General features: G+C 49.2%; 1 protein-coding gene across 4 annotated transcripts in view; it reads left to right on the plus strand.

The window, feature by feature from the left end:
* NTRK3 (neurotrophic receptor tyrosine kinase 3) overlaps positions 1–27368 on the plus strand; it is a gene marked incomplete at its 5' end in the record, with an annotated part of 221256 nt that overhangs the window by 167389 nt on the left and 26499 nt on the right. For all 4 annotated transcript variants that reach the window (XM_082489012.1, XM_082489009.1, XM_082489010.1 and 1 more), the window contains 3 exons: positions 10554–10684; positions 14711–14883; positions 20533–20776. In XM_082489012.1, the coding sequence (XP_082345138.1) occupies positions 10554–10684; positions 14711–14883; positions 20533–20776 (548 nt within the window). The remainder of the gene's footprint in view (positions 1–10553; positions 10685–14710; positions 14884–20532; positions 20777–27368) is intronic.

A 27368-nucleotide genomic window follows, 5' to 3' on the forward strand; every position in this document is an offset into this window, starting at 1 on the left:
CACTTTTGTGTCTGCCTGTCACTCCGGGTTCGGATTGCAATCTAATCAAGGCTGTTGCAAAGATGAGGGAGCTTTTTGGTGCTTCTCCCAAATTAAGGAGTGGGAGGAAGACCCTGCACAGGGATGAGAGTTGGAAGAAAGGCTCATGTCGTGGCATGACCCAATTAACCCAGCCCTGAGTGACATCCTCCTGCTGGGACATTGCAGGGCTGCCAAAACCTGGAGGACAACAAAGGCAAAATCTCAGGCTGAGTTTACTGAGAGCAAAGTCCTTCCTACAAAGGACCCGGCAGCTCTTTTCTGGCCTTGCAGCAGCTCAGCGTGATCCACGCGTGGCCGAGGTGGGGGCTGCCCGTGCCAGGTACTGGAGTCCATCCCCGTCTCGCTGCAGCAGAGCTTTGACTGGGGAAATACGAGTCTCGACGCTGCCTGAAAACAGGGGCTGCCGGGCTTCTGGCCCCGCTGGAGCAGGGGTGAACTCGCAGGCTGGGGGAGATGATAGCCAAGAGCCTCCGAGACCTCGGAGGCAGAAGGTAAGCCTCCGCGTTCCTGCTGGCAGACGGTCTCAAAGCTGCGAGGCTGCTGCTGAGACCCAGTCGCTTCCAGCTTTCTTGTGATTATCCATCTCGGCACTAGGATGCTGTTAAGTGTCTGATTACGGCGTTGTTAAAGCCTTAAGCCTGAAATCTGACTACTGCGTGGTCCCTCGAGGGGCGGCCAATCCTCCTCCATCCCTCCACCAGTAATCCCTCCCTTCCCTCGGAAAAAATAATAAAAAAAGAAAGACAAGTGATAGCTGTCTGCAGCAGCGCTTTCCAATCAAGTGAAAACTAGCTGGAAAATCAAATCAGCCGGTAAGTTCCTGCAAAACACAACTCTATCTCTTTAAAATCTCTCCTTTTGAAGGGATGAACTGAACGGCAATAGCTGCTGATGTAAAACAAACCATTATTCCTCCTGTCTCCTCTCCAAGCCCCCTCCCTGCAGACGCATGAGTCTGAGGGAGGCAGATGCTCTCTGAAGACTATTTTCCTCTGTTAAATAAATTCACTTTCAAATAATGTGTAATTAAATGTGCGGTATTGAATTAATGTTTTATTCTGAGTGCTTTGGCAGCAGGGGACCTAGGGGCCTGGCTGGTGGAAAGCAAACAAGTTCACCCGAAAGACTCTCTTCCCTTCTCCCTTTCCCTTTCCCTCCCGCCCTGCCAAGAATCCCAGTCCCCGTTTCCAAGAGCTGCTGGAGTGTACCAGTGAGTTGGTGAGGACAATGCTTTGTGTAAGGTCCCTTTTATGATACTTTGCCATGGGGCTCTTGGGCATTTCACCCAACACAGAGACCTCTGCGGCCCACTCCAGTCCCTCCTCTACCTTTCTCTTGTTGGGTGTTGGGCTTAGTCTTCCTCCTCAGAAGAGTCCAGTTGTGTAGTTAACCCCTGTATACAAAAAGGCAGAACCCGAGTGTCTCCTCGGGATGTGAAGTTGATACTGGATATCTAAGGAGACAGACTGCTGAAGCTCAAGACGCAGTTTGGCGTTGCAGCCTAGTGTCGGCCGGAAATTATTTGAAAGAGTGCGGGAGATGATGGGAATCTTCAGTCTGTTTTTAAGTCTTTTGTCTGGAATGTTAACAAGGTTTTGGTTAGCAGTGTTTTGTGCCCTCTCGGGAGCCAGCTGGGGTTGGTAGCTGAGGAGGAGTTGGTGAATACAGAGGCACGAGCAGGCATGGGGCAACCATGCGCCCGGGCTTTCCCGGAGTGGCGGCAGTGAGGGGGCACCACGGCGTCTGTCCTGACCTGGTGGGTCTTGACGTGCGTCTCAGGCACAAGCAGGCTGGGCAGAGGTAGAAACCCTCTGCACTGGTAGTGCTGCAGCACATGGGTCGGGGCAGAGCTGGGAACCTGCTTACGGCGGCCTGCCCACCCCCAAGGCCCGACCCCAGCGGCTGCAGCGAACCTTGTGAACATCAGGTTGCCATTGGGAAGTCTTCCAGATCTCCATACTAAAGGACATTTTAACCACTGACAACAGCACAGGTGAGGGGATTTACCTTCTCGTGTCAAGGAAGGGTCTTGTTGATGTGACGACCTCTTGCTTGAGTCATTTCAGTAAGTCACAAACCTGCAAAAAGAGGAGGAGGTGGATGCTGTCTTAAAGGCAAGAGCTGCTGCTGTGCAAGGCCCAGTTGTGCTGGAGGCTTCTTCTCTTTGTTCCTCTAGTCATTGGCAAATGTTTGCTGGGGGTGATGGGCCGGAGCTGCCTTCTCACTGTAGCTCCTTTGCTTTGGGATGTCCCCAGGATGGCCGTGCTTCTGCAGGACTCTGGGGTGTTGGGCATCCCAGCTGAGACTGCTCAGCACCCAGTAGCCGTGGGACACTTTATATTGCTCTCTTCATAAAATAATTACCGGGTGGTTTGTACTCAGCTTTATAGGACTGAAATCATGTTTTGTTTTTGTAGGAGGTTTAAGCTGTGACAGAAGTTTTTGCTTAAAAAGTGTTTTTGTGGTGGTGCCAAACACATTCTAACACTATTGTTTTTCAGATTTTTTTTTTTTTTTTTTCACGAGGAAAACGAGAGTTTGCTTTGGTTGGGGTTCAAACTTTGCAGGTATGTCGCACCAGGTAACGTCACCTGCTTCCAAATGGTTTTCACCAGTGTGATGTGGTGAGGGAGCCGGGCAGGCTCTAGGCTTGCATCAGCTGAGTTGTTGGTTTAAGGGGTGACTGCGCTTTGCCCTTCTCCCAGCTCCACCCACACACACAGACGCACTCCCTTTACGTTCACCTTTAGCTCCGAGTGCATTGTCCGTGTAGACCGGCGTTGCCGGCGGTTGCTCTATGGCGGATACTGGAGCTGTTGGGGATGCAGCAGCTCAAGTTATGGCAGCTCAGCGGGTGCTAATCCCGTCGCTCCGTGCCGCTAATCAAATCACTCTGTGGCACTTGAGGGCTGTTTTGCAGAAACACAGGGCTCCCTCGATCAAGGCTGGCTGGAGTTAGCTGGCGGGTGAAAGGTGGCTCTTTGGGTGGGGGCTTCATCCCCACCTGCTATTGCCACAGCAAAAGCCGGAGGAGCTGATGATGTCCTGATTGCTGGAGGTGTGCTTGGAACTGGTGGACGTAAGGTATTTTCAAAGCATCAGAGATCTGGCTTTCAGAGGTTGTTCTTCTGTTCTCCTGTTTTCTTGAGCCTGATTACAACTGAACATCAGCTCCTGGTGCAGATTGGTATTCCTGGATAATTTTTTTTAGCCCAGATTACCCAGCTAGATGCTCCAAGGCATGCTATTTGTTACCAAGGTCCATTTAGAAGCATGTAATGCATTAGCTTCAGGTCTGCTGGGTCAGCTGGGCAATAATGTCTCCTTCCAGTACCTAAAGGGGGCCTACAGGAGAGCTGGGGAGGGACTTTTTACAAGGGCATGTAGTGATAGGACGAGGGGGAATGGCTTTAAAGTGGAAGAGGGGAGATTTAGGTTAGATATTAGGAAGAAAATTTTCACTCTGAGGGTGGTGAGGCACTGGCCCAGGTTGCCCAGAGAAGCTGTGGATGCCCCATCCCTGGAGGTGTTCAAGGCCAGGCTGGATGGGGCTTGGAGCAGCCTGGGCTGGTGGGAGGTGTCCCTGCCCATGGCAGGGGGGTTGGAACTCGATGATCTTCAAGGTCCCTTCCAACCTAAACCATTCTGTGATTCTATGATTCACATCTGGGACCTGCAGTCATGCCTTGCAGCTGCTCCCAAGGAATGAAGGTGATGGTAAGAAAATGCAAACAATTGCAGGAACACAAAGTCGTCGTCTTTTAAGGTCTTTATGAAGGAGTACAATCACAACTGTTTGATAACATAGTGTTAGTCAGGCACTAGGGGCTATGCCTGGAAGCAAGTTGCCAGCATCTTGGTAAGGTACAAGAGATGAGAAACAGTCTGAAGAGAGGCTGTGAAGCCAATCACATATATTGGTTTGCTGGAGATTGAAAAGCCTTAAAAGGGATGCAAAGAGAGGGGTAACACAGTAGAAGGGAGAGCATCCTTTGAATTTTAGGTTGTCTCTGTCAAGGCCAAAGGAGAGATGGATGAAAGAGGTGAGAAAATCTCTCACTATATTTTTCTCTGTGGACAGAAAGAAATGGCTGTGAGAGCTCTTATGCAGAATTAGTAAAGCTGAAATACTTCCCCCAAAGGGAAGAGAAAGGTTGAGCGAGGTGCTCTTGTCCACAGGGCCTGCCGAGAAGTGGGTGGGAAGGACCTTGGTGCAACCATGTGTTGGGAGTCCAGGTGGCTCAGCCAAGGGCTGTGCCTGCTCCACAAAGTTCTCAGAGATTCAGATACGCTTTGCGTAAACCACTGTGATTTGGGGTCTTTCTGAAAGGACCATCAGAACTGCGTGGTGCTTATAATCATGACTCTTTTGAAGCTGAGTCCTTGAAGGGTGCCTTAACAGAGGAACTTGGCAAAGAACCGGTGTCTGAGCACAGCGCCTTTTCCCAGAGGTGGCTCATGTCAGAGCTGGAAGAGACGCCACCAGAAGTGGAGGGTCTACCTACTTGGAGTCCATAGGGAGATAAGAAACAGCCTGTTTGTGTCTCCATTTTTTTAAATGATATGGGACCGATTCTCCCTTTGTTTACGTGTACTTCACAGCAGTCCACGATTGAAATCAATATCCTTCATTGACTTTGATGGATTCGCGCCATGCCAGGAGGGAGACTCAGGCTCTGTGCAGCTAGCCTATGCATTATCTTCTCTCACTATGAGGCAAGTCTGTGAGAGAATGACTTATCAGCCAGCCCTCCAGCGGTAAGGCTTTTTGATCTGGTCCTACCTGATCTGCAGACTTTGCTCTGATCGGGTACATCAGGTAACTCATCAACATCTTTGGTTGACATCCAGGTTGCAATTGACTGCCTGACATGGAAGGCACTCTGTTTGGTACTTACGTGTCTTGATTTCCAGTGTAAATTGTAAGCTTTGTTTATTTGATTTTAATTGTCACGGAGCAGGGAAGCTGTGCAGGGTTTATTCATAAGAATTATTTTAGCAGCAAGTCAAGAAAGAAATGAAGGAATCATATTGACTGAGAACTTTGCTACCTTTTTGTGGACAACATGTATAAAGAAAAAAGGGACAATTCTTTGGCATAAATTAGTTGTTACAGCAAATGAATCAGCCACTACTGAAAAATTTCATTGTTGTTACCATTTATAAAGTGCTGTTGATGCAAATGAGTCTTTAGAAGCTTATGAAAATCAAAGCCATTACCACAAAGAGCCCGGGATCAAACTCAAATCAGGATACCCTAGAAACACATCTAAAAGAAGTCAGTTTTAAAACACGGATTGAACAGCAAGAGGGGCAAGAAATAAAGAAGAAAAAGAGAGCAGAAATGCCATGACGTGAGAAAGCGAAGGGAGGGAGGAGCTGGTGATGGAGAGGTGCAGGAAAGGACATACCTCTCGGGAAAACGGGGCCACGTGTGTGGAGGAGAAGAAGAAACTGATAGAAAATTGATACTGGTCTTTTCTAGGCTAGAAGAGAAAGCTGTATCAGCAGGGTGGCAAAAATAAAAGGAGAAATAGAGTAAAAGAGTAATTTTGCTCTGTTTCCCCAGTGAGCTGCATGTTGTTTGTGAATTAAGAGTCCGAGGGCAGGAAACCCACTGCAAATACAGCAGGCAGACAGACCGCTCGCTGTTCGGGAGTTTGAAAGAAGGAGATGTGAGGAATTAATTTCCTGGTGTAAATGATCCAGTTTAAGAAGTAGTTTTGCATTTTGCTGTAACTTCGGTACTGGCGCTGCTCGTGGTTTACTCTGTTTGGAGTTTGATTTGACCATTTACCTCCCACTGCAGTCATCTGTGCCCAAAGAGAGTCATGCGCATCCAGGTTTCAAAAGTATTATCAAATCATGGTTTTAAGGATGCCGGCTGTGATGAGAGTCTGAAATGCAGAATTTGCAGTGTCACTGAACACATCTCTTCCTCACCTGACCCCCAGGACTGATTTGGAAATAAGACAATAATTGGAAAATTAGATTCATGAAACGTACCCATGCAACTTCCCAATTTCTGCTTATGCGATTGAAATGTGGTAGTTATTAGAAAAAGGGTGTTTTCGTTGCACACAGTCTGTTATACCAGCTCTATATGCTCTACCTCGGATTTTGAGGTTGAGTCGAGGTCTTTTTGGCTTGACCTTGTCACAAGCAAGAGAGATTCTGCAATATGAGTGTAAAAGAAGGGTGAAGAGTCATTGAATCCGGGATTTAAGCAAAAAAGTTCTGGCTTTTCCAGGCTCTGTCCCAGGGGCCAGTGCAGAAGTGACCCATCAGGACATGGTAGATTGATGTATGAGAAAAGCAGAATTAATCGTGTTCCCTCTTCTTCTTCCCCTGTATGCCACGGCTGTGCTGGGTTCACAAGGTTAGCAAACTAGAACGTGTTCGTATGGAGGAGAGGAGCAGACGTGACTAAGGGACACATGGGGGCGAATGAGGGGAGGAAGAAGTTGCTGTTTTTAGACAGCCGCTTTTCTGACTGAGCGCACTTGAAGCACAGATCAAGTCAGCCGTCCTGCAAAAGGTTCAGAGGAGGTTAGGTAAGATCCCATCACAGATCCCAAGCAGCAACCCTTCTGCTTTGGGTCTTCCCGAGAAAAGGAAAGCTTTCTGCTGTGGTGGCACTTTGGAAAGGTGAGTGCAGTGTCCCGGGCTTACCCTCTTGCTAATGCTCTAGCTTACCCACCTGCCACCATCGTTGGACTGAAGTCACGAGGCATTTCCAACCAGCTGCAGATCGGGTGTTTTCTGACGTGGCTCCATGTGTTATTCAGAGCAACAGTGAAGGCAAGAGCTTGAAACACGTCCTTCGTGCATTAAATCTTGATGGACAAGAAGGAAGGTGGGGAATCTGCCCAACTGTCCTGTGTCATGCAGCAACATAGTAATCCCAAAACAAGGACCGCAAGATGTTTCATGTAAAACTGAATTAGTTGTGTTGTGCGCTCACATCCTTCCTGCAGATACAGCACGGCCTTGAATGAGTTCCCATCACGCTGTCAAGCCCGGTTATTTTCCCGTCAGGTCTTGCTGTGGCTCCTGCATAGATTCTTCTTTTGAATTGTCTTGTTGGCTTGTTTTTGTAAGTTAATGGTACAGGGGGGAGGAAAAAAAAAAGAAGGGAGTGGGACTTAGGGGAAGGCAGTTTGCATACACCTTGTCGGCGGGGCTGACTGCAGCGCAGCCGAGACAGATTAGCGCACCGCTGCCTGCCTAAAACAAATAAACACCAGCTGTTTATCAGACAGGGCTCAGCTTTCTCCAGGGGGAGGTAAACAGATTTATGCAGATGAGCCTCCCAGGTGCCCTTGCAGCACAGCATCTTTCGTGGCTACTCAGCCTTCCTTGTGAGTTACGGCCAGGACGGACGAGCAAAGCGATGCAAGGTTAGCACAATAACACGCGGTGCCAGGGCGGTTTGTCATTGCTTTGTGTTTAAAGCCCATATTTAATAGTAATGTAGAATTAATCATAGTGCTGATCTCACCGTGAATGGAAGAATTTGATGTAAACTTCAGTATTTTAAGCCTGCAGCATGTGAAAAAGCAATTTATTATAACTCACTTATTATTCCATTTGTGCCTAAAATACTCTGAAGCAAAATTTATGGCCATTCGAGGTTGAGAGAGACTGTGATCAGCAAAAGTACTTTTCTGACTCTACATTAAGATTGTTCGGTTGCTGTCAAACTGCTTAACTTCATGAACCTTTTTTTTTCAACCATCCAAGTTTACTTTAAGTCCAGCAGCGCTACGCGAGTCCACTACCTCAAAAGGATTGCTTCTCCCTCAGTTCAACTCCATCTGCCACGATATCTCTTTTAATTCTCCGTATAAATTTTCCTGAAGCTTCTCAGGTGACCTTAACAACTTGCTGCAAAATCTGGTCTTGAAGACAGATGGGATATTATTTTAATAATGTAGACATAATTACACAGTCTGGATGCCAGCTCTCAGAAACGTCTGATCATTTATTAAGATGTTGTTGGGAGGAAAAAATGGGAGCTGAAAATTTTGGGCAAGACCCTGGGGTGTTCAGAAAGAGAGGTTTGCCTCAGTTCTCATGGTGTTACTCATCAGAAGTGTAAATAATCTCAAACAGCATTGCTGGTTATTCTGAGACGGTTTCCTTTTTAACTTTCTCTCACACCAAATGGGACAATCGGATTGCAATTGCTACATTTCTGTTGGGACTCTGAGTTTTTTAAAGTGTCCTTGGGCTCCTTTTAATACAAGATTGTTTCCCTGCAGCTTTCTTGACTGCTGCTATTCAGGAGACCAAGAACGCAAATGCATGGTTTGTCAATACCGTAAATCCTAGGTGCTGTAGTGATGAGTGCTACAGAAATGCTTGCCAAGAGAAAGAGGAAAAAACCCTTTTCCTCTACTCTATTAAGTAAATTGGTGTCATTTGAGCTTTTCTTAGATTAGGACTTTCCTCACCCAAGTGCATCACTTAACATTTCAACACATAATATTTCAGATTTCTCAAGGTACTCCTTAAACACTCAACTAAACCAGGTGGAGAAGGCAAAGTCCATATGTGATTTGTTCTCCCTGGCTGTCACTGCAAATTTAAAACCAAAGTCATTTTGGATGCGCCTACCATCCTGTGCCTTAATGTTACTAATATTATTAATATTGGTAACTAAAAGTTTTCAGTCTATTGAACAATTAATGAAAAGGTCAACGGGAATTCTCTATAGTGGCATCGTTCATTACAAGGCCCATTGCTTATGCAATCTCACAGCATCCATCTTCCCAAACAAGCAAAAGGGCCAGAGATGGCAGCGCCTTAAACCTGCCGGTGAGCTCCTGACTAAAAAGCTTAATTGTATGAAAGCCATTAGGATGTTAGTCTTCCAGTCCATTGGCTTTCTGATGCATTAAGTGGTACCTATGTAGCTGTGGGGCATGTGCTCCCTTGGGTTGGTGCTGGTGCCAGCTTGGGCTCCCGGGTGGTGGGAGCTGGTGGCAGACTGTCATCGCTGTTAGTGATGCTTCCCTGAAGCCGGTTTGAAACCCGGTGTTAGTCACCTCCACCTCCTGCATCTGCAGTGCCCCAAGGGAGGTGCATCTGAGCTAAGGGGTGCATACCTGTACAGCTCCCGTGGTACACGGGAAGGGTGGAAAAGACTCAAAAGCTGCCCAATTTGTGAGCAGGCAGATGCAGGGCCAAGTTATGAACGCCTCAGGGTAGGAGTGGAAAGAGGGCAGTGTCCCATCTAATGCCTCTGCTTGAGGAGACCTCTACTGCACCAGCTTTTGCTCACCAAGGACTGGAGGAGAGTGTGTAGCTCTCAGTGCACTGCCGTGACCATCAGGTTGAAGCCGGGGGTGGCCTGTGCTACCACAGTTCTCGAGGGAGGCGGTAAGCTCCAGTGATTGGCAGTTTAGAGAGGTGAAGTTTTGGGAACTGTGGCTCCAAATAGTGCTCCTCTTTGTATTGCCAGAGGAGCTGTATGGACACTGGGATGCCAGAAGGGTGCTTAGAGCTTTGGTAGAAAGTAGCTGTGTCCTAGTGTCATCCCCAAAAGAGAGTATGGAGACCCCCAAGCTCTCCCAGCAACCAGCGACATTTAATCAGGACCCAACATTTGCGGAGGTCCTGCTAGTCACTTATCTACCCTTCTAAGCGCCTAGTACCTGCGTAGATCTAGCCCTTATGAACGACCCTGTTAGCTGAGCGAACCCGTCTTCATAGTCCTCTGTACCTGTGTTAAATTAATAGCTATTGCTCCTTTCATTCTTCCTGAAACCTCGGTTGCTATTCTCTGTCAGTCCTCGCTGTCCTAAATGTCAGTGGAAAGGATCATTGAAACTAATGGGTTGCGTTTGTCTGTTGTGCCGGTGACTTTATCCTGGGATGACTTTGTTTCTGAGGGAACAGTGGCGCAGGAGATGGCTGCAGGGTCAAAGTCTTGCTGCGGGGCAGCGCTGGGCACTTCCAACCAGCTCCTGCTAGTGCCCTGAGGTGCGCGGGGGGCAGTGGGCCTCCTCCGCTTGGGAATGCTTTGACTTGCCAAGGCTCAGCCTCAGAAATCTGCCCAAGTTTGGGTTTAAACTGATCCCGACTGAAATGCAAAACTCAACAGGACCTTCTAGTCTCGCCTGGCTTGGCATTGAGGTATGTGACCTTCGCTAGGCCTCGCAGGGGACGAATTGTTTCCAGGATCATTCCAAAGAGATTCAGGTCTCTGTAGCAGATTCTGCCCCAGAGGTTCCTCTCCCTGAGGACAAGGTTGCCACGAGCTTGTAGTGAAAACGTGATCAACCTCAAGTACTTTCCTCACAGATGTTTTGCATGAGACTAGCTCCGTCCCAGAGATGGCTGCGTTCCGTGGGTGGGTAAAAAGATCCCTGTAGATATTTTTGCAAAGCAATTTCAGACCCTTTGCAGCTTGCTAGAAAATTGAATTAGTTGTTCTCCATTCCCTGAATTAATCCTGATTCACTCTTCCCTCAACCCTCTCCCTCTTCCTCCCCTCCCTCCAACAGATGTCCAGCATATTAAGAGGAGAGACATCGTTTTGAAGCGGGAGCTGGGAGAAGGTGCCTTTGGGAAGGTGTTCTTGGCCGAGTGTTACAACCTCAGCCCCACCAATGACAAAATGCTGGTGGCAGTGAAGGTAAATCCCAAGGGCGAACGGCAGCGAGCGGGGCAGGGGCTGGCCGGCGCAGCGAGGCTGGAGGAGCCTGCGTGGGAAAGGGAAGCAGGGGAGGGCTGGGGGCCAGGGGCGGAGATTTATCTGATGCCGGAGGTTGTGGTAAATCCACTTAGGCACACAAAGTTTCAGTGTTTGGCTTCAAGGTCGTCTCTTCTCGCCAATGCCAAAGCCTCTCTTCCTGCCGAGGCAGCCAGGAGACAGGCGGGGAGGAGAAGCTGACCTAGAAGCTGGAAGCTCCCGTGCAGCTGCAGCGGCGCAGTGTGGAGTCCGCCTTCCCTCTGCGAGGGTCCGGGGCTCTTCTCTCTATGGATTTTACCTCTTTGTGGAATGTGCAGAAGCCGAAACAAAAAAAGGCCTCAGTAAAAACGAGCACTTAACAGCTAAGCACGACGAATAATCAATTGCTGCAAGATGAGCGCAGCGACCGAGCTCAGCTCCACTTGCCTAGCCACAGATCGCTCCTGGTTTTGTGATTTTGAGCCGACACAAGTTCAGCTTGGCTTCTGCTGTGCTATTTGCACACTCCTGAGGGTCCTCACATGAGCTGTGCCCCGTTAGCATGGCTCTGGGCAGAGGAGACTGCTCCGTGCAGAAATGCGCTCTCCTCTCAAGTGGCACCAGTTGGCAGACACCCACAGTCTAATCCCTGGGAGTTAATTGATGCCTCCTAACCCCTTGGAAGAAGATCTGCATTTGAACCGATGCTCTACAGGAAAAAAAGGTTCCAGCACTCTCTCCAGGATGCTGGAGGCATCCAGTTACTTGAGAGTTGTTTTAATCATTGGCAGTTCAAGCTTTTTTTCGTCCCCTTATGCTCTGACTGTGAACTGCCAGATTGCACCTCTCACCTCCGAGACTGGTTAAAGCTGAGGTAGCACAGCGCCCCATATGATTAATTGCCTGATTATATGGCTGGTACCTGCCTATCAGTGTCAGCCATCCCTTACGTGATACTGTCTCTCAGGTCTCTATTGAGTTTCATTTGCATGGAGGCAGAAACAGCATCCGAACTTGTTTCTCTTAATTGCTACTAGGAGCTTACGTCTCCGGAGTGCCTTTCATTCTGCGAGATCGCACAGGTCCAACTTCGGAGCAGGGCCTTCAAATCTGGCTTCTTGCCAGCTCTGGCGGGGGGGGGGAGCAGGGAAAAATCCCTCTAATTTGGGCCACATTATAAGTCCGGGGGGGTGGGGGGGGAAATAAAGAAAAGAAAGGAAAAAAAAAAAAAAAAAAAAAGGCTTTACATATTAAGTTGAGATTTGGCTGCATTTCCTGAAGGTCTCACGCTCCCGACAGAGGCTGAGAACTACCTCCCTGGTCACTGCAGCTCAAGGCAGCAGCAGGACACGCTGGTTAGAGTCTGCCTCTGCTCTGCTCTCAGGGACTCCCTCCCAGGACCAAAGAAAGCAGCTGTGTTACTCGCTCGGTTCAATGGACTCGGATTTTCAGTGGATCTAAAGGTTGCAGCCCTGCAGATAAGCTGAGTTTTGATGTGATGGCATGGACAAGCTTCCTGTTTTATTCAGCTTGCTTCTAAAAACACCCGAAGAAATGCACCAAAACTATATTCAGCGAAGAGTGTTGAGGTTATAAAGTCAAGTACTAGAAATGCTGGAGGGGCTGGTGTTCGGGGCACGTCCTCTGAACACGTATTTTCCATTTCTCTGTGGACTGCTTCATTGTGATGATCACTCCTGTGTCTGAGAGCTCCCTACCTGTGAGTGCACGCGTTTTCACAGCCTCCCAGCGAGGTGCTGGGGTTGTGTCATCCCCATTTTTGCAGAGGGAAGATGGAGAAGAGGGGAAACTGAGCTGAAAGGATCCACTTAAGTGGAGGATGGAGTTACTGACTTTCCTTTCCAGCAGGTGGACAGCAGGTACCAGACCCACGTTGAGCCCCGGCGCAGCAATAAACACGTGGGGCTTGTGCAGATCTGGCCCTGATGCCCCATGAGAGGCGATTTCCCGGGTAACATTGGAACAACTGACACTTCATGACAACGGCCGCAACCTGCAAAAGCTGCATGACTTGCCAGATGTCGTGTAGGAATCGTGTGATGGAGGCACAACTACAATCCACCCCAAACCTTCCTAGGAGAGGCATTTCAGTGGTTTTGCTGAGACAACCCTTCTCTTCCTCCAGTCCTGGTCTTCTTTCCCTGTTCGACCACTTCCAGCTCCTGTTTCCCTTATTTCTAAATGCTTGGCCGTGCAACTTTAGTAATGTGGGTTTTTAGTTACTTTTTTTTTATTATTTTTGGTGCGTGATATTTACAAACTTGCAGCCTGACACCTTGTAGAAATGATTGTGTGTGAAGGGGAGGAAACCTAAACTCACTGCAGCTTGAAATATCACATGCAACCACAGGAAAAAGGGAGAGAAAAGAATGATGGGGGAGGGGACTGCGTTCCTGGGGAAAAATAGAGTAGCATCAACATTATGAAGATATTAAATGACTAAAAGTAATTGGGTGCCTGAGATAAGGATGGATGCTTTGCCATCTGCACCGTGTAACTAACATCCATCTAAATATCTCTCGTCAAGCTATCCCAGAGGACATAGAATTAAAATAAAATTATGCCATGTGAGTAGCAGTTTGGGGGCAGAAGCAAGGAGATGAGGCACTGTCCTTAGGCTTGGGTAAAAATCTTGCAGCAGATCTGTTCCATGGGGAAAAACAGCTCCTCTGGAGGACTCACTGCCTCGCTGTGCATGGCATCGCGCCCAGCAGTGCTATGGACCAGCCGGAGGCGCGTTAGCGGTGTGCTCGGCCCCTTCCTCCACGCGCAGCTTTCCGATGCTTCACATCCCTTCTTGCACAGAAATTGGAGCCTGCACCTGCTCATGCCACCTCTCCTGCGAGCATGGAGAGATTCAAGGCACGGGGAAAATGGAGCAGGTGTATTCGTGTGTAGGTTTCCCACCACTAAGGGGAACGGGTGCGTATCAGATTGAGTCTGGGGATAACTGAATCAAGTTGCCTTGAATTCTTTTCGACTGCACGGTTAAAGCCAGAACTGGTACCAAACAGTCCTGGCACGCGGAGGATGGGGAGAATATAACTGAGACCCAGCAACTCAAAACCAGAATTGCCTCTTCATTTCTTTTTAAAAGTTTGCAGAGATTGTGCTGATTCTCATGGCCCTCCCATCTTGTCAAATGTTCTGGACATCAACTTTTTTTACTAAGTGCCCTCCCTTGGTACCCTGGGATGACCCTGCTTTCGAACTAGGTCTCCAACGCACCTGCACAATAATGCATGGACAAGCCAGACTCCAACCCCGCGGAACCCTCCCTGATCCCCAGCTGCACCCACAGCAACATCTTCATAGCAACCCTGCGGCATCGGGCTGGTCCATGCAGCCTGGAGCCTGCAAGCTATCCTGCAGCGGCGATGGGGAAGATGAGATATTCTCAATAAGGATACCCATTTCAGCATCAGTCTGCCAGGGGAGCTGTTATAAACAGCAGGGAATAAAAACATGATTTTAAAAATTATGTGAAAAGACTTGACAGTGTCCTTCTTCAGAGGCAGTTTGAAAAATCCACACAATAACTGCACAGCCAGGCAAATCCATCTTCTGAATAAAGGCAGTGTAGTCAGCTATTTCAAAATAAAAGACAGATAGCGAGGACTGGCTGGCTCAGGAATTTAATAATAATGAGATATGAAGCCATTCACCCCTAGGTCACCAGTACAAATCCTGCCCAAGCTGGGAATAATTGGAAGCTATTACCCTCTGAGGCACGTTTGCTCCTGCCTGGGAAATGAGTTGGGCAACCCGCTGGGCTGGTAACTGCATGAACAAAATGCTGAGGTGGTGCCACCAGCACCTACCACCAGCCCTCCCAGTGCAACCGGGCCGGTGGCAGCGGTTCCCCTCCTTCCCCTTCCTCATCAGTTCTTCTGCGATGCTGCGACCCCTTTGTTCTGGCTTTTCCCCCACCTGAGCCCACCCTGTGTGTATCTGTGCCCCTTCTTCCAGGCACTGAAAGACCCCACCTTGGCAGCCCGCAAGGATTTCCAGAGGGAAGCAGAGCTGCTCACCAACCTGCAGCATGAGCACATCGTCAAGTTTTACGGCGTGTGTGGTGACGGCGATCCGCTCATCATGGTCTTTGAGTACATGAAGCACGGGGACCTGAACAAGTTCCTGAGGTATGTGCAAAGGAGGGCACGGGAGATGATGTACAGCTGCTCCACAGCTTCGGTGTGGCTTGTTAGAGATCTGTGGTGCACCAGTGACACCGCTGCCATGCGGATGCTGGTGGGCTGGGTAATGAGAGATGATTGTTCCAAGGACAGCTTGTAGGAGATGGTGGTCCTCACCAGATTTGGTACTTTATTAGCCCTACCCTAACATTTCCTCTTGCGTAATCCCAGGGGTGGTCCGTGTGAGCTGTGGAAACCAGGCTTTTCTTCTCCCACCCCAGCAAGTTTGAAGCTGCAGGAAGCGTGGCTGAAGTCCCTCTCTGCACTGCGGGGGTGGAAGGATGTAAAGCCATGGCTGTCAGCAGCTCCAGGTCCCATCCACCCAGCAAAGCCGTGCCCTACTGAAGCAGGAAGGCCACTAGCCATCGCTCCCCATGTCACCCAGCTCCTGCTTTCAATAGCACCAGAACCAAAATATTCCTTTGAGAAACTTGCTGGAATCCTTGGTCTGATTGGTATCCTGGGAATTTACTGATCTCTAGTTCTCACTCCTATATTCAGAAAAGAGCTGAGAAATGTTGGAGGGGTCTCAGGCAGTGCCTATGGAGTCCATCCCTGGTCCTTGTTCCCTAAGCCTCATCAGGCAGAGATGCTGACTGAGGTACAAAATATCCCAACCTGTGGCACCACGCTACTCAAGAAGCTAGGCAAGGCCTGACGAAGTGCCGTAATTGCCTTCCCTGCCTCTAGAGAGATGCAAATTGCTGGAGGCCCCCCACAGTCATCATTCAACCGTTTCATCAGCATGAGGCAGATCATTTGTGTGCCCTGAATCCGCTAGCGGTGAGGGGCAGGGAGCAACTGTGGGAGGATGTTTGTGGTGCTGTTCTCCTACGATACAGAAATTACGCTCTAAAACCTGCGTGCAAGTGGAGTGGTACTTACCTCTTGAAATAATTAGTAGTTTTATTTCCCAGTATTTAGAAAATTGGACCCTTGATATTTTCCTGTTTTGACTGCTAAGTGTGAACATGATTGCAGGAGGAACAAGAAGCTTGAGCACAGCAGGTCTAGATCTGTGGTTGGGATACACTCCGTGATTATTTTTCCACCATCGCAGTCAGTTTCTGACCAGGAAACACAGGTCCTTCCCTGAGGTTTTCATTTCTGAGCAATCACTGACACCAGAAGAGCTGTGGGGAAGGACCCCAGAGGCTTCTTCTTTCCTCTGCCAAGCAGTGGTGACCTGTCTGCAGCTCTGTGGGAGCGTTCGCAGGGTAGTGGCTGAGCTGAGAACGTCCCTGAATTGGTTTCCCTCCTCGTTTTGGCATAGTTGTGGGTAGATTAAATATGATTTTATAGCTCAGGCCCTGTCTCAGGTTCTGGGTAGATGGCATCTTTGGCAAGGTAGGACGAGTGAAGGCTGATGCTACTCTAGCTTGGCAGAGCTCCGTAGACCCAAGTTCAAGGGGGAGCAGCCTTGGTTACCCTGGGACCCTCTTTTGTGGTACCCTGTCTTGCAGGGGCCCAGTAACCTTCCAGCAGCAGCAGATTGAACTCTGTCTACCGGTATGAAACCGTGCATTGGGCTGAAGCGGTGTTTTAGCACAGATTGGAGATGCAGTGTTAAAAACGGTGCCTCAGCCTTGTGACTGGTGTCTGAAAAAGTGTGAGAGACAACATTTTTGAAGTACTTCACAAGGAAGAGCAGAAAATTGATCCATCTCTTTTCCTGGCAGAAGCAGCAACCTCATTCTCCTTAGAGGAGGTGGACATTACAGCTGAGGCGTAGCCTCCCTCTCTGCTCTAACTGACCTCCCAAACAGCACAGTCCAAACCAGGCTCTCCTGCTGTCTCAGAGGGATGTCTCGGGCCCACAGCCGATGCCTTGTGCGATTGCTTCACACCACAGGGTGGTCCTAAGGTTGACATCATGCTGAAGCCGTGCACCCCCTCATCCTCATGTCCCAGCTCTACCCTAGGACATGTCAGAAACGCTCTTGCCCTGGGAGGCCAGGTCCTGTCCCAGTGTCACTGGAGAAGAAAGCTTCTTGTTATCTTTGGCCTTTATGAAGGAAAATAAACTTGCCAGGTACGTGCTCCCTGGGATTGCAGCCTCACATCTTCCAGCTGCATTTAGCTGCCAGCTTTTCCTTCTCGTGCAGCCCCGGAGCAAGCAGCTACCAGCTCCCTTCTCTGCGTCTTGGTGTGCTATAGGTGGGGAAATCCCTTTGCAGCCCAAAGCAAGCTGGCTTTTGGGACAAAGGAGCTTATACCCAGCAAACGGGAACGCAAAATGCCAAAGGGGACACGTGGAAAGAGAAACGTGGGTTTTCTTTATCAGGTCAGCTATCTGCCGGTGGGAAGCTCTGGGGGATGGGGGCTGCAAGGGGATCAGAGAGGGTCGGTGGTGCGGGAGTGCCTGGGATCCCTCAGCCAGTGGCAGTTTTTATTGTGGCGTGATTCACCCGGCTCACAGCAGGAGACGGTTGCTCCCAGGCACGGGAGGCCGGGGACGCTGGGAGTCTGTAAGAGACACTCAGACGGACTTTTCCCGGTTTAACTGCAGAAATTGGAAAAGCAGTAAAGTGGAAGAGGCGCACTTTAGACCCAGTTTCCTAGAGAAAAGCACAATAAATAAATTCCCCTAAGTGTTGTTAGACCTTTCTGGGCTTCCCAGAAAAGAGAGAGAATTTTACTGGGCTATGATTGACTGGTGTGGCGAGGGAAGCGCTAGGATCAACGCCTACCAGCTGGGCTGGAGGGGGCATGTATTGGGGTGACTTTACACACCTCTCAGGGCCCCTGCATGTAAGACCATTCCTGGTGGTGCCACAACTTACCCTGCTGACCGCACCAGGGGAGACTGCAGTCGTGGTGTCCTGGCTAATGGAAAAGGGACGGTGGAAAGGTCCTGCCATGGAGAAATACAGGGATAGCTCTCCAGGGAGCACAGCATCCCTAGGGCTGGGGTATGCTGGAGACTGCCCGCAGGTTGGGTGCGTGGCGAGGTTGGGTGCTCCCCAGCACACAGACCTGCTGCTCAGGGGTCTGCCGCAACCGCCTGCCCTCTCTGCTCACCAAATAGCTCCATCGCTTCCTCCCTTTCCTTCTCTCGCTGGTTTTCTAGCTTTTGTTTTCTCTCTGTGGCAGCAGCAAACTTGAAGTAGGGATATTCGCACGTTGCCATTACAGACCCTCTTTGCAGTCTATAGCAAGTTGTTGCCATTTGCTGTCAACTCAGAAGGGCGATAGATTTGGTTAGAAAAGTTGCATAGTTCTGATGTTTCTGTGTCAGTCCTTCCAGGGGAGCGGCCCCACAGTCACATTCTCTTGGGACAGAATGAGGCATTTCGGCAGAGGAAGCCAGAGGGGTGATTTTCTTCCCCATGTTGGCAAAAGCTTCCATCGCTCCATAATAGAAAAAAACCCCAACAGTTCTTTAACAGGTTATCCACCCAATCTTATGGCCTTTCTGTAAAGCTGAATTAAACCAGTTTCTCCAAGAAGAGACCCCTCTTGTATTCCCTGGAGGTTTCTTGACAGAACTAAATGTACTAATATCCCTCCTGTTAATCTCATAAATGTGTTGATACTTCTTTCTTCTGGACTATAACCATATGGGATGGAGAAAGGGAGGGAGGCATATGTATTATACAGGACATACCGAGATATGTCCTACATAGTAGGAAGTACAAAGAGCCAATGGAATAAAGATGTTGGCTGACGGTTTTTTAAACATCACCTGTTCCTGCGCAGGCATTTCTTTGGAGGCCATTATTGTATTTGAAAAAGGCGGCAGTAATGAGATAGTAATATGTCCTTCACTTCTCCCATAGGATTGTTTACCTTTGATGACAACAGGTATCAGCTGCAGCTAAATATGGTGTAACTGAAAGGTATGACTGGTACAAACTGTCCAGCACAGTTTTAGAAGCTATTGTTTGTCCTGCTTTCCTGTTTTTAGCTAACCTGCTCTGTCCTGGCTCAGCTTCACCTGCTGTCGACATCTGTTGTCACCACCAGGTAATTTCCTGGGGTAAACCCATCTGTGAGCTGTTTAAATAAGACATCAAGCAGTCATTTCTGCATATAGTCTTCTGCAGCTCCTCCTTGCCCTCAGCAGTTTTTCCAGTGTGCTGCTGCTCCCACCATGCCCACGAGCCTCCGAGATGCCTCCGGCAGCCCCAGCCCTGCCGCCCGCGGTGCTGCTCCCAGCCAGCTCATCCCACACTCCCTGCACCATCAACCACTCGTGACTCCCAAAAAAACGCACTCCTGGCTCCTCAGCATTCGTTTCTGGGGTTCCTCTCCTCTTCCAGCTGTCCCCTCTTCCAGGAGGGGACCTTTAGAGCCGTGTTCCCAGTAGTAGGGCAGCAGGAGGTAGCGGAAGAGTGAGGCATTTGAAAAGCTATGGGTTGAACCCCAAATGCCTGGATGCTAATCCCTTGGTGCACCCTCAAGCCCAAGAGAGCAATTAGGGAACAGAAACAAAGGAGGCAAACTGTTTGGATCTTGTTGTGGGTTGTGCAGTGCCATGTCAAGAAGGAGGGAAAGCTCTGTACGTGCAATTTCAATTTGCTGTCTCTCTGTGGGGTTAGTGCTGATGACAGGGGTGAAATGCCAAGAATCATTTCAAAGAGAGCAGTATGAAAGCCTCGGAGGAAATGCTGTACTCTATCTTAGTCACAAGGAGGAAGGTCACAGCAAAATCTCTTGCTTTTCCCTAAATACGAGGGTTTTTGTTATTCCACTGTCACACAGGCTACCACGGGGTGAGCTCTACCAGGGGAAAGAGACATCACAGAGGGAGCACAGCAAAGACAGGCTTGGTACACAGCGAGGAAGGGGACTAAAAGGAGGACAGGACAGGAATGAGACTGACCTTAAGTCCTGCATTTACAATGCACTTGGTTCAGCAAAATACTTCCTTTTGTTTCCCGGGATGTTCTCTGCATCTGCTGACATCCAGGTCTAACATTTGCACCTCTGCTCATGCTTTCACAATTCACAGTATCTGTGTTACCTCTGGGATAGCTTAGGGTATAAAAGGTATTTTCCAGGGATGCAGCTGCTGGTGTTCCTCTGAAACCTTTTCTGTGATCTCCGGCTGTATTGATATTGATCAGGGGTGGTTGTTTGGTGATATGGTGTTTGGAGGAAATAGAGGAGGCTGTTTGGGATGAATAAAGAGACTAGGTAGCAAGAATATGATGGCTGTGGAAGAAAAGAGGGTGATATCTACCTCTGGGAAGGCTTCCAAGGTGTAAGAATTAACTGGAGCAAACATGTAAGTATCTGGAAGCTCATTAGTTTTGCATAGGCCTTGCCAGAGAAGAACGTCCATGTTGCATCAAGCCAACGGTCCCTCTGTCCTGGCAGTCTGTCTCCATCTGTGGCCATAAGAGGTTGCTTATGGTAGAGTATGGATAGGAGAAGGATGTATGGCACCCACTCACCCACCAAATGTTCCCCCAACCTCCTGTTCTCTTAAGCTTTTCTTTTTTTCTTTCCACTGGAGCTCTGTGTACATCCTCCTATTGCAGGGTTGGGGGCTAGTTCCCAACCCAGCAGGACCAGCGACCGTGTGGGATCCCTATCTCCTGGTCACTTTTGAGACCCAACTCTATGCTTTTTGCTTCTTCCTCCCTATAGGGCACATGGCCCAGATGCTATGATCCTCGTGGATGGGCAGCCTCGACAAGCCAAAGGGGAGCTAGGGCTATCCCAGATGCTCCACATCGCTAGCCAGATCGCCTCTGGAATGGTGTACCTTGCCTCCCAGCACTTTGTCCATAGAGACCTGGCCACCAGGAACTGCTTGGTCGGAGCCAACCTGCTGGTGAAGATTGGAGACTTTGGGATGTCAAGAGATGTCTACAGCACTGATTACTACAGGGTAAGGCAGCTCCAGTGACAGTCTGATGCTCAGAGCAGAGGGAGACTAGGAAATGTTACAGTAAATCAGTTTTTGGAGCTCTTGGGCTCACTCACTCGGTTATTCCCTCATTGAAAGATGCGCACAGATGTCTATCAGGCATCCCCCGACCACTGTCCTTACTCCTTTTCAGTCCTGGGCGTGCTTGTAGTTCAGACATCCATGCAGATGTCTACATGCAGAGCTCTCTGTGGTACCCCAGCACACAGTCACACGCTTTGGGATGGCTCTGAAGTTATCCCATTCTTACTTTCTTCCTGTTTTTTTCTCCCTCTTTTTTGGAGACATCGATAAATTAAAGGTAATCCAAAGAGATGACAAAGACTACAGGTCGTGACCTCTGGTGCTAGATTAAAGAAACTTAATTCAGGGATCTAGAGAAAAGGCAACTGAAAGACTGACTGATAAGTGCATAAAATACGGAAGAGGAAATAATAGGCAATTTAGGTTCGACCTCAAAACGCTTTTTTCCAGCAGGGACATCATTTAGACAATGGAATAATTTGCCAGAGGTAGGTTGCTGAGGGCCTGTCATTAAAGAATTCCAGGAAGCAACTAGGTAAAAATGGCGAGGTTTAGCGCAGAGGCTAATCCTGCGCTCCGCTCTGGGGACAGACTCAAATGAGTCAGGAACTCCTTTCCTTCTGTGGTTTGTGCTCGCACTGTCCCCTTGTCTTGCACCCTCCCTTTGTACCTGTCTGCACTGCCCTGTCTGCCTGGGATGGCAGCCTCCCGGGGGGGGCAGCGGGTTTCTCACCCTTCCTCAGCTGCAGGAGAAGCTGCGACGTGCAAAGCGTTGGCAGGACACTGTCGCTGGGCCATCCATCAGCAGGGAAAGGCTTTTTGGGATGATTCCTATCAGCTACACCAGAAAGGGTTGACCTGTGGTCTTGATCTGATTCGGAAGGTTTTCCTTACGTGATAGGCAGCTGCCAAGTGGAGTTACTGTGTTGGGGAGGAGGGAAAATGCGATCAGATTTCTGCTGAGACATATCCCCTCTCCCGGCCCAGGACATCGGCTTGTCGCTAAGCTTAATTGCCGGTGAGGGAACCAGTCTTCACTGTGCAGCACAAAAGCCCATGTTGGGAAAAGGTCTCGGTGCAGTTACTGGGAAGGGATGAGGGAAGAGAGGTGGCTACAGTCCCATCACTGCTGAAACTTCGGGAAGGAGTGAGTAAGAAAGAGAAGAACCCAGGGAAGGGTGAGAAGCAGCCCATGCGATTACCCGCATTCTTGCCTGCCTCCTTTCCTTCAGCCGAGTTAGACCTACCCCAACCACAGTCAGTGTCACACCACTTGAGACAATCCAGCCGAGCTTGTGTTCCTGCAGCACAGAGAGCCCTCTGTGCAATGGGAGAATTTGCTGCTGTTGACATGTGAAGGCTGAGAGGGCCCCCAAATTGTGAGAACTGAGGTGATGTCCACAGGCCAGTTCATTGTTGTGGGATTTCTTGTCCTCTCTGTGGTGGTGTTCTGTAGACCTCATCCTGTCTGTGCGGAACGCTTTGCTGAGGATTGCTCCATGCTATCTCGTACCGTGTCGTGAGGCTTTTGAGTGGACTTTTCTCTGCTAACACCAATTGCCATGCGTGACCAAAGTAGTAACTAGTTATCACCTGTTTGCCAGAGCTGTGCTTCAGACCAGCACAGCCTTTTGTTCTTAGTTGATTTGCCTTTCCCTGTTTTCACTGACTTTTGGTACTTTTTAAAACTCCTGACCAGCAAGTCCACGCTCTGCGTGTATGGAGGCCTTTTCTCTGTTACGGTCCAAAGAAGGGTCCGTAACAAGCAAAATAAGGTTCTGATTGCCCATGTTTACACCGGGGCTGTGAGGGGCAGAGGGTTTATGGGACTTGCCCAAGGCCAAAGCAGGATTCGGTAGCAGAACTGGGAAGTCCATCCGGCGATATATTTCCCCTCAGCAAAGAGCAGAAGCCCAGGGGCCAAGTGTCCTTCAGCCCTCCTCCAGCCACAGCCCGACCACACTCCTCCCAGCATATGTGAAGAACCCTGATAGGTTCATTTCTCAATCTTCTTCTCTAATCACTGCCTCGGGGGGCGGGTTTGCCAGGAGAGCACATGGAGCTGATCTCATTATTCACCCTTCTGGCGCACTCACGGTTATGTGACAGTCTCTGTCCTTCCCCATCCACCACTATCTTGTACCCATCCTCTCCTTTCCCTCTGCCTTTGCGCTTTCTCTGCAAGAACTGGTATGAGCCTTGCTGTCTCTGGACTGGGAAATCTATTTGGTTTCTGTGTGTCAGCCTGCACTTTTAAGTTCCCTATGAATAAGAGTAGTCAACCCTTTGAACAGAAACCTGCGTGTGACACTACTGAAGCCACATGGTGCTCATGTGGATTGACTGGATTAGACTTTAACTCTGGTAAGAAGCAGCATTCGCTTTCTCCTGCAAATGTAGGTGAGAAAAACAATTTGGCTTCACAACAGTTGTGCCTTTGTGCTCTATCTTCCTCGTAATTTTAATTCCTAACATCCCTTGCATGAAAACTGGATCTTCAAGGCTCCCGAGACAATCCTTTCAGACCCATCACAAAATCCACTCCGATACACCAGTGGGGGCTTTTGAATGGATACAGATAGAGAGCAAATGGTCTCAAGTGTGAGAACCAAACTGCTTCTGGGTCTCACCTATGGAAGGTGGATATGTGGCTGAAGAGCTGAACTGTGAAACTCTTTGATGATGCCCCAAGTCATACCTACAGCCTGCCTGGTAAAATTCCGGAGTCTGATTCTCGGTGTTTGTGCACAGCAGCTCTCCCCTGTCGACTGTCTGCCGTTCCCAGCAGTAGGACCTGGAGCAAAGTTCTGCTTCGGGTGGTTTCTAGAAAATATTGCTTGGTGTGTCCAAGCTGCAGCCCAGGAGGAATACTGTAATTTGTCATTTTCTGGGAACACGGTGAAGGATTCCACCTCGAAGCTGTCACAAAGTGACGGGTCTGGAGCTCTCTGCAAGCAGACTCGCTTCAGTCCGCTGGGTCCCCGTGTCTGCTCCTGCCCAGGCCTCACGAGCGCAGATAAGTGGGCATGTGGCTATGTGAGTGTGTTCCAGGCTGAGGATTAGCTCCTAGCCATTTCCTTTCTTTCCCATTTTTAATCTTTTAAAACAAAGAAAGAACACCATCTGGCTCCTGCATTTGTGGGATGCAGAAGTGCTTTAACAAAGGTGAACTGCTTAATTTCCTGTTACACATTTGGATACAGAAAACAAACATTTGCGTAACAAAAGCAGCAGAGAGGCTTATTTCCCCTCTCCGAAGGGCTCTCCATGTTCTGCCCGAAGACAGATGCGTCCTTTTCCTTGTGCATCACAGAGGGATCCCGTCGGCTGGTGCCTTTAAACCTTCTTTCAACAAGACAAGATGGAGAGAAGATGGTTGTGGAGGTGGAGGTGGTGGGGAAAGGTGAAACAGCAGCTGATTAGAAAGCGGAGGAAGGTGGAGGGACTGGGGAGACGAGAAGTAGCCCGGCATCTGCGTGAAGAGTAAAGGCAGGGATGCTGAAGAAGCATTTCTGTGATGTGTTGTGTAATGTGCTGTGCAGTCTTTGGTGTGGGTCTCTGTGGGAAGGCAGGATGGAATATATCCATACTGGAGAGAAAAGATTTGGGCGGATTTCATTTTCCTTGTTGTTTTCTTTAAAAAAAAAATGTGTGAGTAGGCGATTTTTTTAGGTATGACTCAGGACTGTGACAGCAGGTGGTGGGACGCTGCAGGTCGGGGACGTTGCGCTGAGTGTGGCGTGGAGACTGCAGCAAGTCAGGCTGCCCAGGGAGATGGAGGCTGTCACCATGGCTGGGGGAGGTTGTCCAGAACTGGGGGCATCACTGGGGCTGGGCTTAGGATGCCCAGCTGCTCTTGCACCCAGCAGACTGGGGTTTGGTTGCTCCCAGAGCCCTTCTGTGGCTCTGAACTCACCTGTGCTCCAGTAAAATCCCGATTGTTTTCCTTCTGTCCCCCAAAACGTGTAACTGAGTTAAAAAAAAAAAAAAAATCACGTGGCAGCTGCCCAGGGAAAGGGCAGTACTTCTTCATTTTTAGAAGAGAGCACAGTCTTAAATCGTACTCAACAGTCCTTCATAACTTCCAAGGTAATGTCCTGACATGGGTGGGACATCAGCAATGAAGACACATGTCGAGTAGACGAAGGATTATGTAGGCATTAAACCTCATTAAGACATCCCTCTGACCAGATCGCCTATGTCCTACCCTCTGGCGTCCTGCCCCAAATCCCGGGCTGGGCTTGAAACCTCTTGAGGATTTTGCTCCATCCTTTCCCAGAGGTCCATCCTGAGTGTTCTCCTCATCACGGTTCATCATCCAGAGGACACCTGCTTGTCAAAAAAAAAGGCGCATGCAGGATTTGAAAAGGGCTCTGAAAATACATTTCTATTTCTAGCTACACAGAGCTAAACATAATAACAAAAAATGCTCCCTGCTTCTGTGTCCTCACCACTCTGGAGCATTGTTTGGATTTGGGAGAGACAAGGTTTGCAGGAAGAGGCAATATCTTTTATTAGAACATACGATATTGTTGGAGGGGAAAAAAAGAATGGATTTTAGACACAAAACCCCTCTCAGATCTTTTTTTTTTTTTTTTTTCAGTAGTATCGGTTGGTTTAATAAAAGATTAATATCTCTTCCTATGAACTTTGGCTCTCACATCCTTAGACCATCAGAACCAAAACATTTCTGCTATGACTTTGGCCTTAGGCTAGTGTTCATTAAAAAGTCTAGGATCCCTCTGGCAGATGCCTCCTCCTCTGAAGCATGAAGGTTTACTGTATAAACATTTTCTTTCTTCTCTTTCTTTAAAATGGCTAGAGAAAACCCCATATTCTTTATAATTTCCAGTACCCATTGTCAGTTTGTTTCCAGATGACCGTCTCCCATCTAGACCATCTCTCATTTTAGTTCTTCTCCTCTAGAGTTCAAAATTGTTTTCTTTCTCCTGGGTGCAGTCAGTTATTTTTTCCACTGAAGTTTCCACGCAAGTAATAGATCACCGCGCTTTAGCAGCTGCCTGGGTCGTGCTCCTTTAGAGGCTCGTTCACCATGGTAGATAAGACTAATAGACAAGCCTTACATTGAAAGTACATTTAGTCTGACCCACACTCTCTGAGATAGAGGGTCCCTAAACGATCACACCATCACTGAGTAGCGCTCCGTTCCCACCAGCTTTGAACTCACTGCAGAGGTTTAGCTGTACTCTCCCACCGGCATTTTTTGTGCATCCTCACCAGGGCTCCTTCACGCCCGTGCGTATCCTTCGGCTGTACAACACCCGCTTTCGTGTCCCCTGATGCTCTCTTTGTTGCTTTGCTGTCCGTCTACACGCAGCGTGTTTACAGCATGGGAGATGGAGCCTTGCGGAGGGAAATTCCTGCCCAGCCCTGTTAGCACTGGGAAGGATCCCTGCGATGGGCGCCCTAGGGCTCTGCACCATCGCCTGCAAAGGGGACCACCAACAGGCGGAGGGGAGGAAAACTCCCTCTGAATTTCTATCTGGGATATGGTACTGACTTACTGGGATGGGGGGAAGGCTGACACTCTGAGTTTTTACAGTAGACCCAGTGTAGGCTGGCAGGAGCAGTTGGCTCCGGACAGAGAGTGAGCCGGGCTCCGCTTCAGTGTCGATGGGGAGGGAAAGCAAGCCCAGTCCCAGTCCCGGTCCCAGCAATCCCCGGCTGTGCTGACTGTTGTGTGCAGTCTCGTGTCGATGGTACAGTGTGTGCGCCACGTTCAGCTTCCAACATCAGTACCGTTCGCAGCACCCAGGCGCTGTGTGGATGGTAAGCAGTTGAGTGTTGCCTTTTGTCTCTTCTACCCCTTCTCTGAGGTGGAAAATACAATGTACTGCTTTGTCTCAGTCCTTTCTGCTCGGGTGTTGGGAAGGTTTCATATCTGTAAATATGTGTTACACTAAGGAAAGGACTTCGGAGTGAAAGGTACCTTGATTTTCTCCTGTACTAAGTGGGATACTGGTGAACGTGTCTTGCTTTGTCATACCTATGTAAGCAGGGGCAGGAAAGTCTCATAGTGACCCGGAGATGTGACCTGGAGACCCCTGGTACTGATACAAAGAGGTCAGGCAGGCAGAGCCGCCGTCTTGCTGCGTGCAGGACCCTGTCTCTGCTGTTGAAAATATTACACGCCCTTCCCAGCATCTGTTTACCCACGCGTCCCGTCACCCCAATCCCCGATCTGTTATTTCTTTCCTTGTTTTCATCGCCATCGTTCCCCCTAGATGACACCTCTGTGCCCCGGGAGGTGTGGACAGCTCATGCCACGGTGCCTCACAACTGCCCCGACTGGTGTTTCGGGGGCAAAAGAACCAATATCCCCCTAACTTGCAGTGGGGCTGGAAACAGGAGAGGTGAGGGAACTGCTCAATGTGGGTGCGTGGGTTAAGCGTCTCCGTTCCTGTCCTGGTGTGTTCTGCGTGCAGGAAAAGTCAGTGTGATATTGAACGTGCCGGTCTTTGATATCTCTGTGGCTCCTGTAAAAAACTCTGCAAATTGAATTCGCGGC

The sequence above is a fragment of the Vanellus vanellus genome (genome assembly GCF_965231255.1).
Source record: "Vanellus vanellus genome assembly, chromosome: 11".
Classification (NCBI taxonomy): domain Eukaryota; kingdom Metazoa; phylum Chordata; class Aves; order Charadriiformes; family Charadriidae; genus Vanellus; species Vanellus vanellus.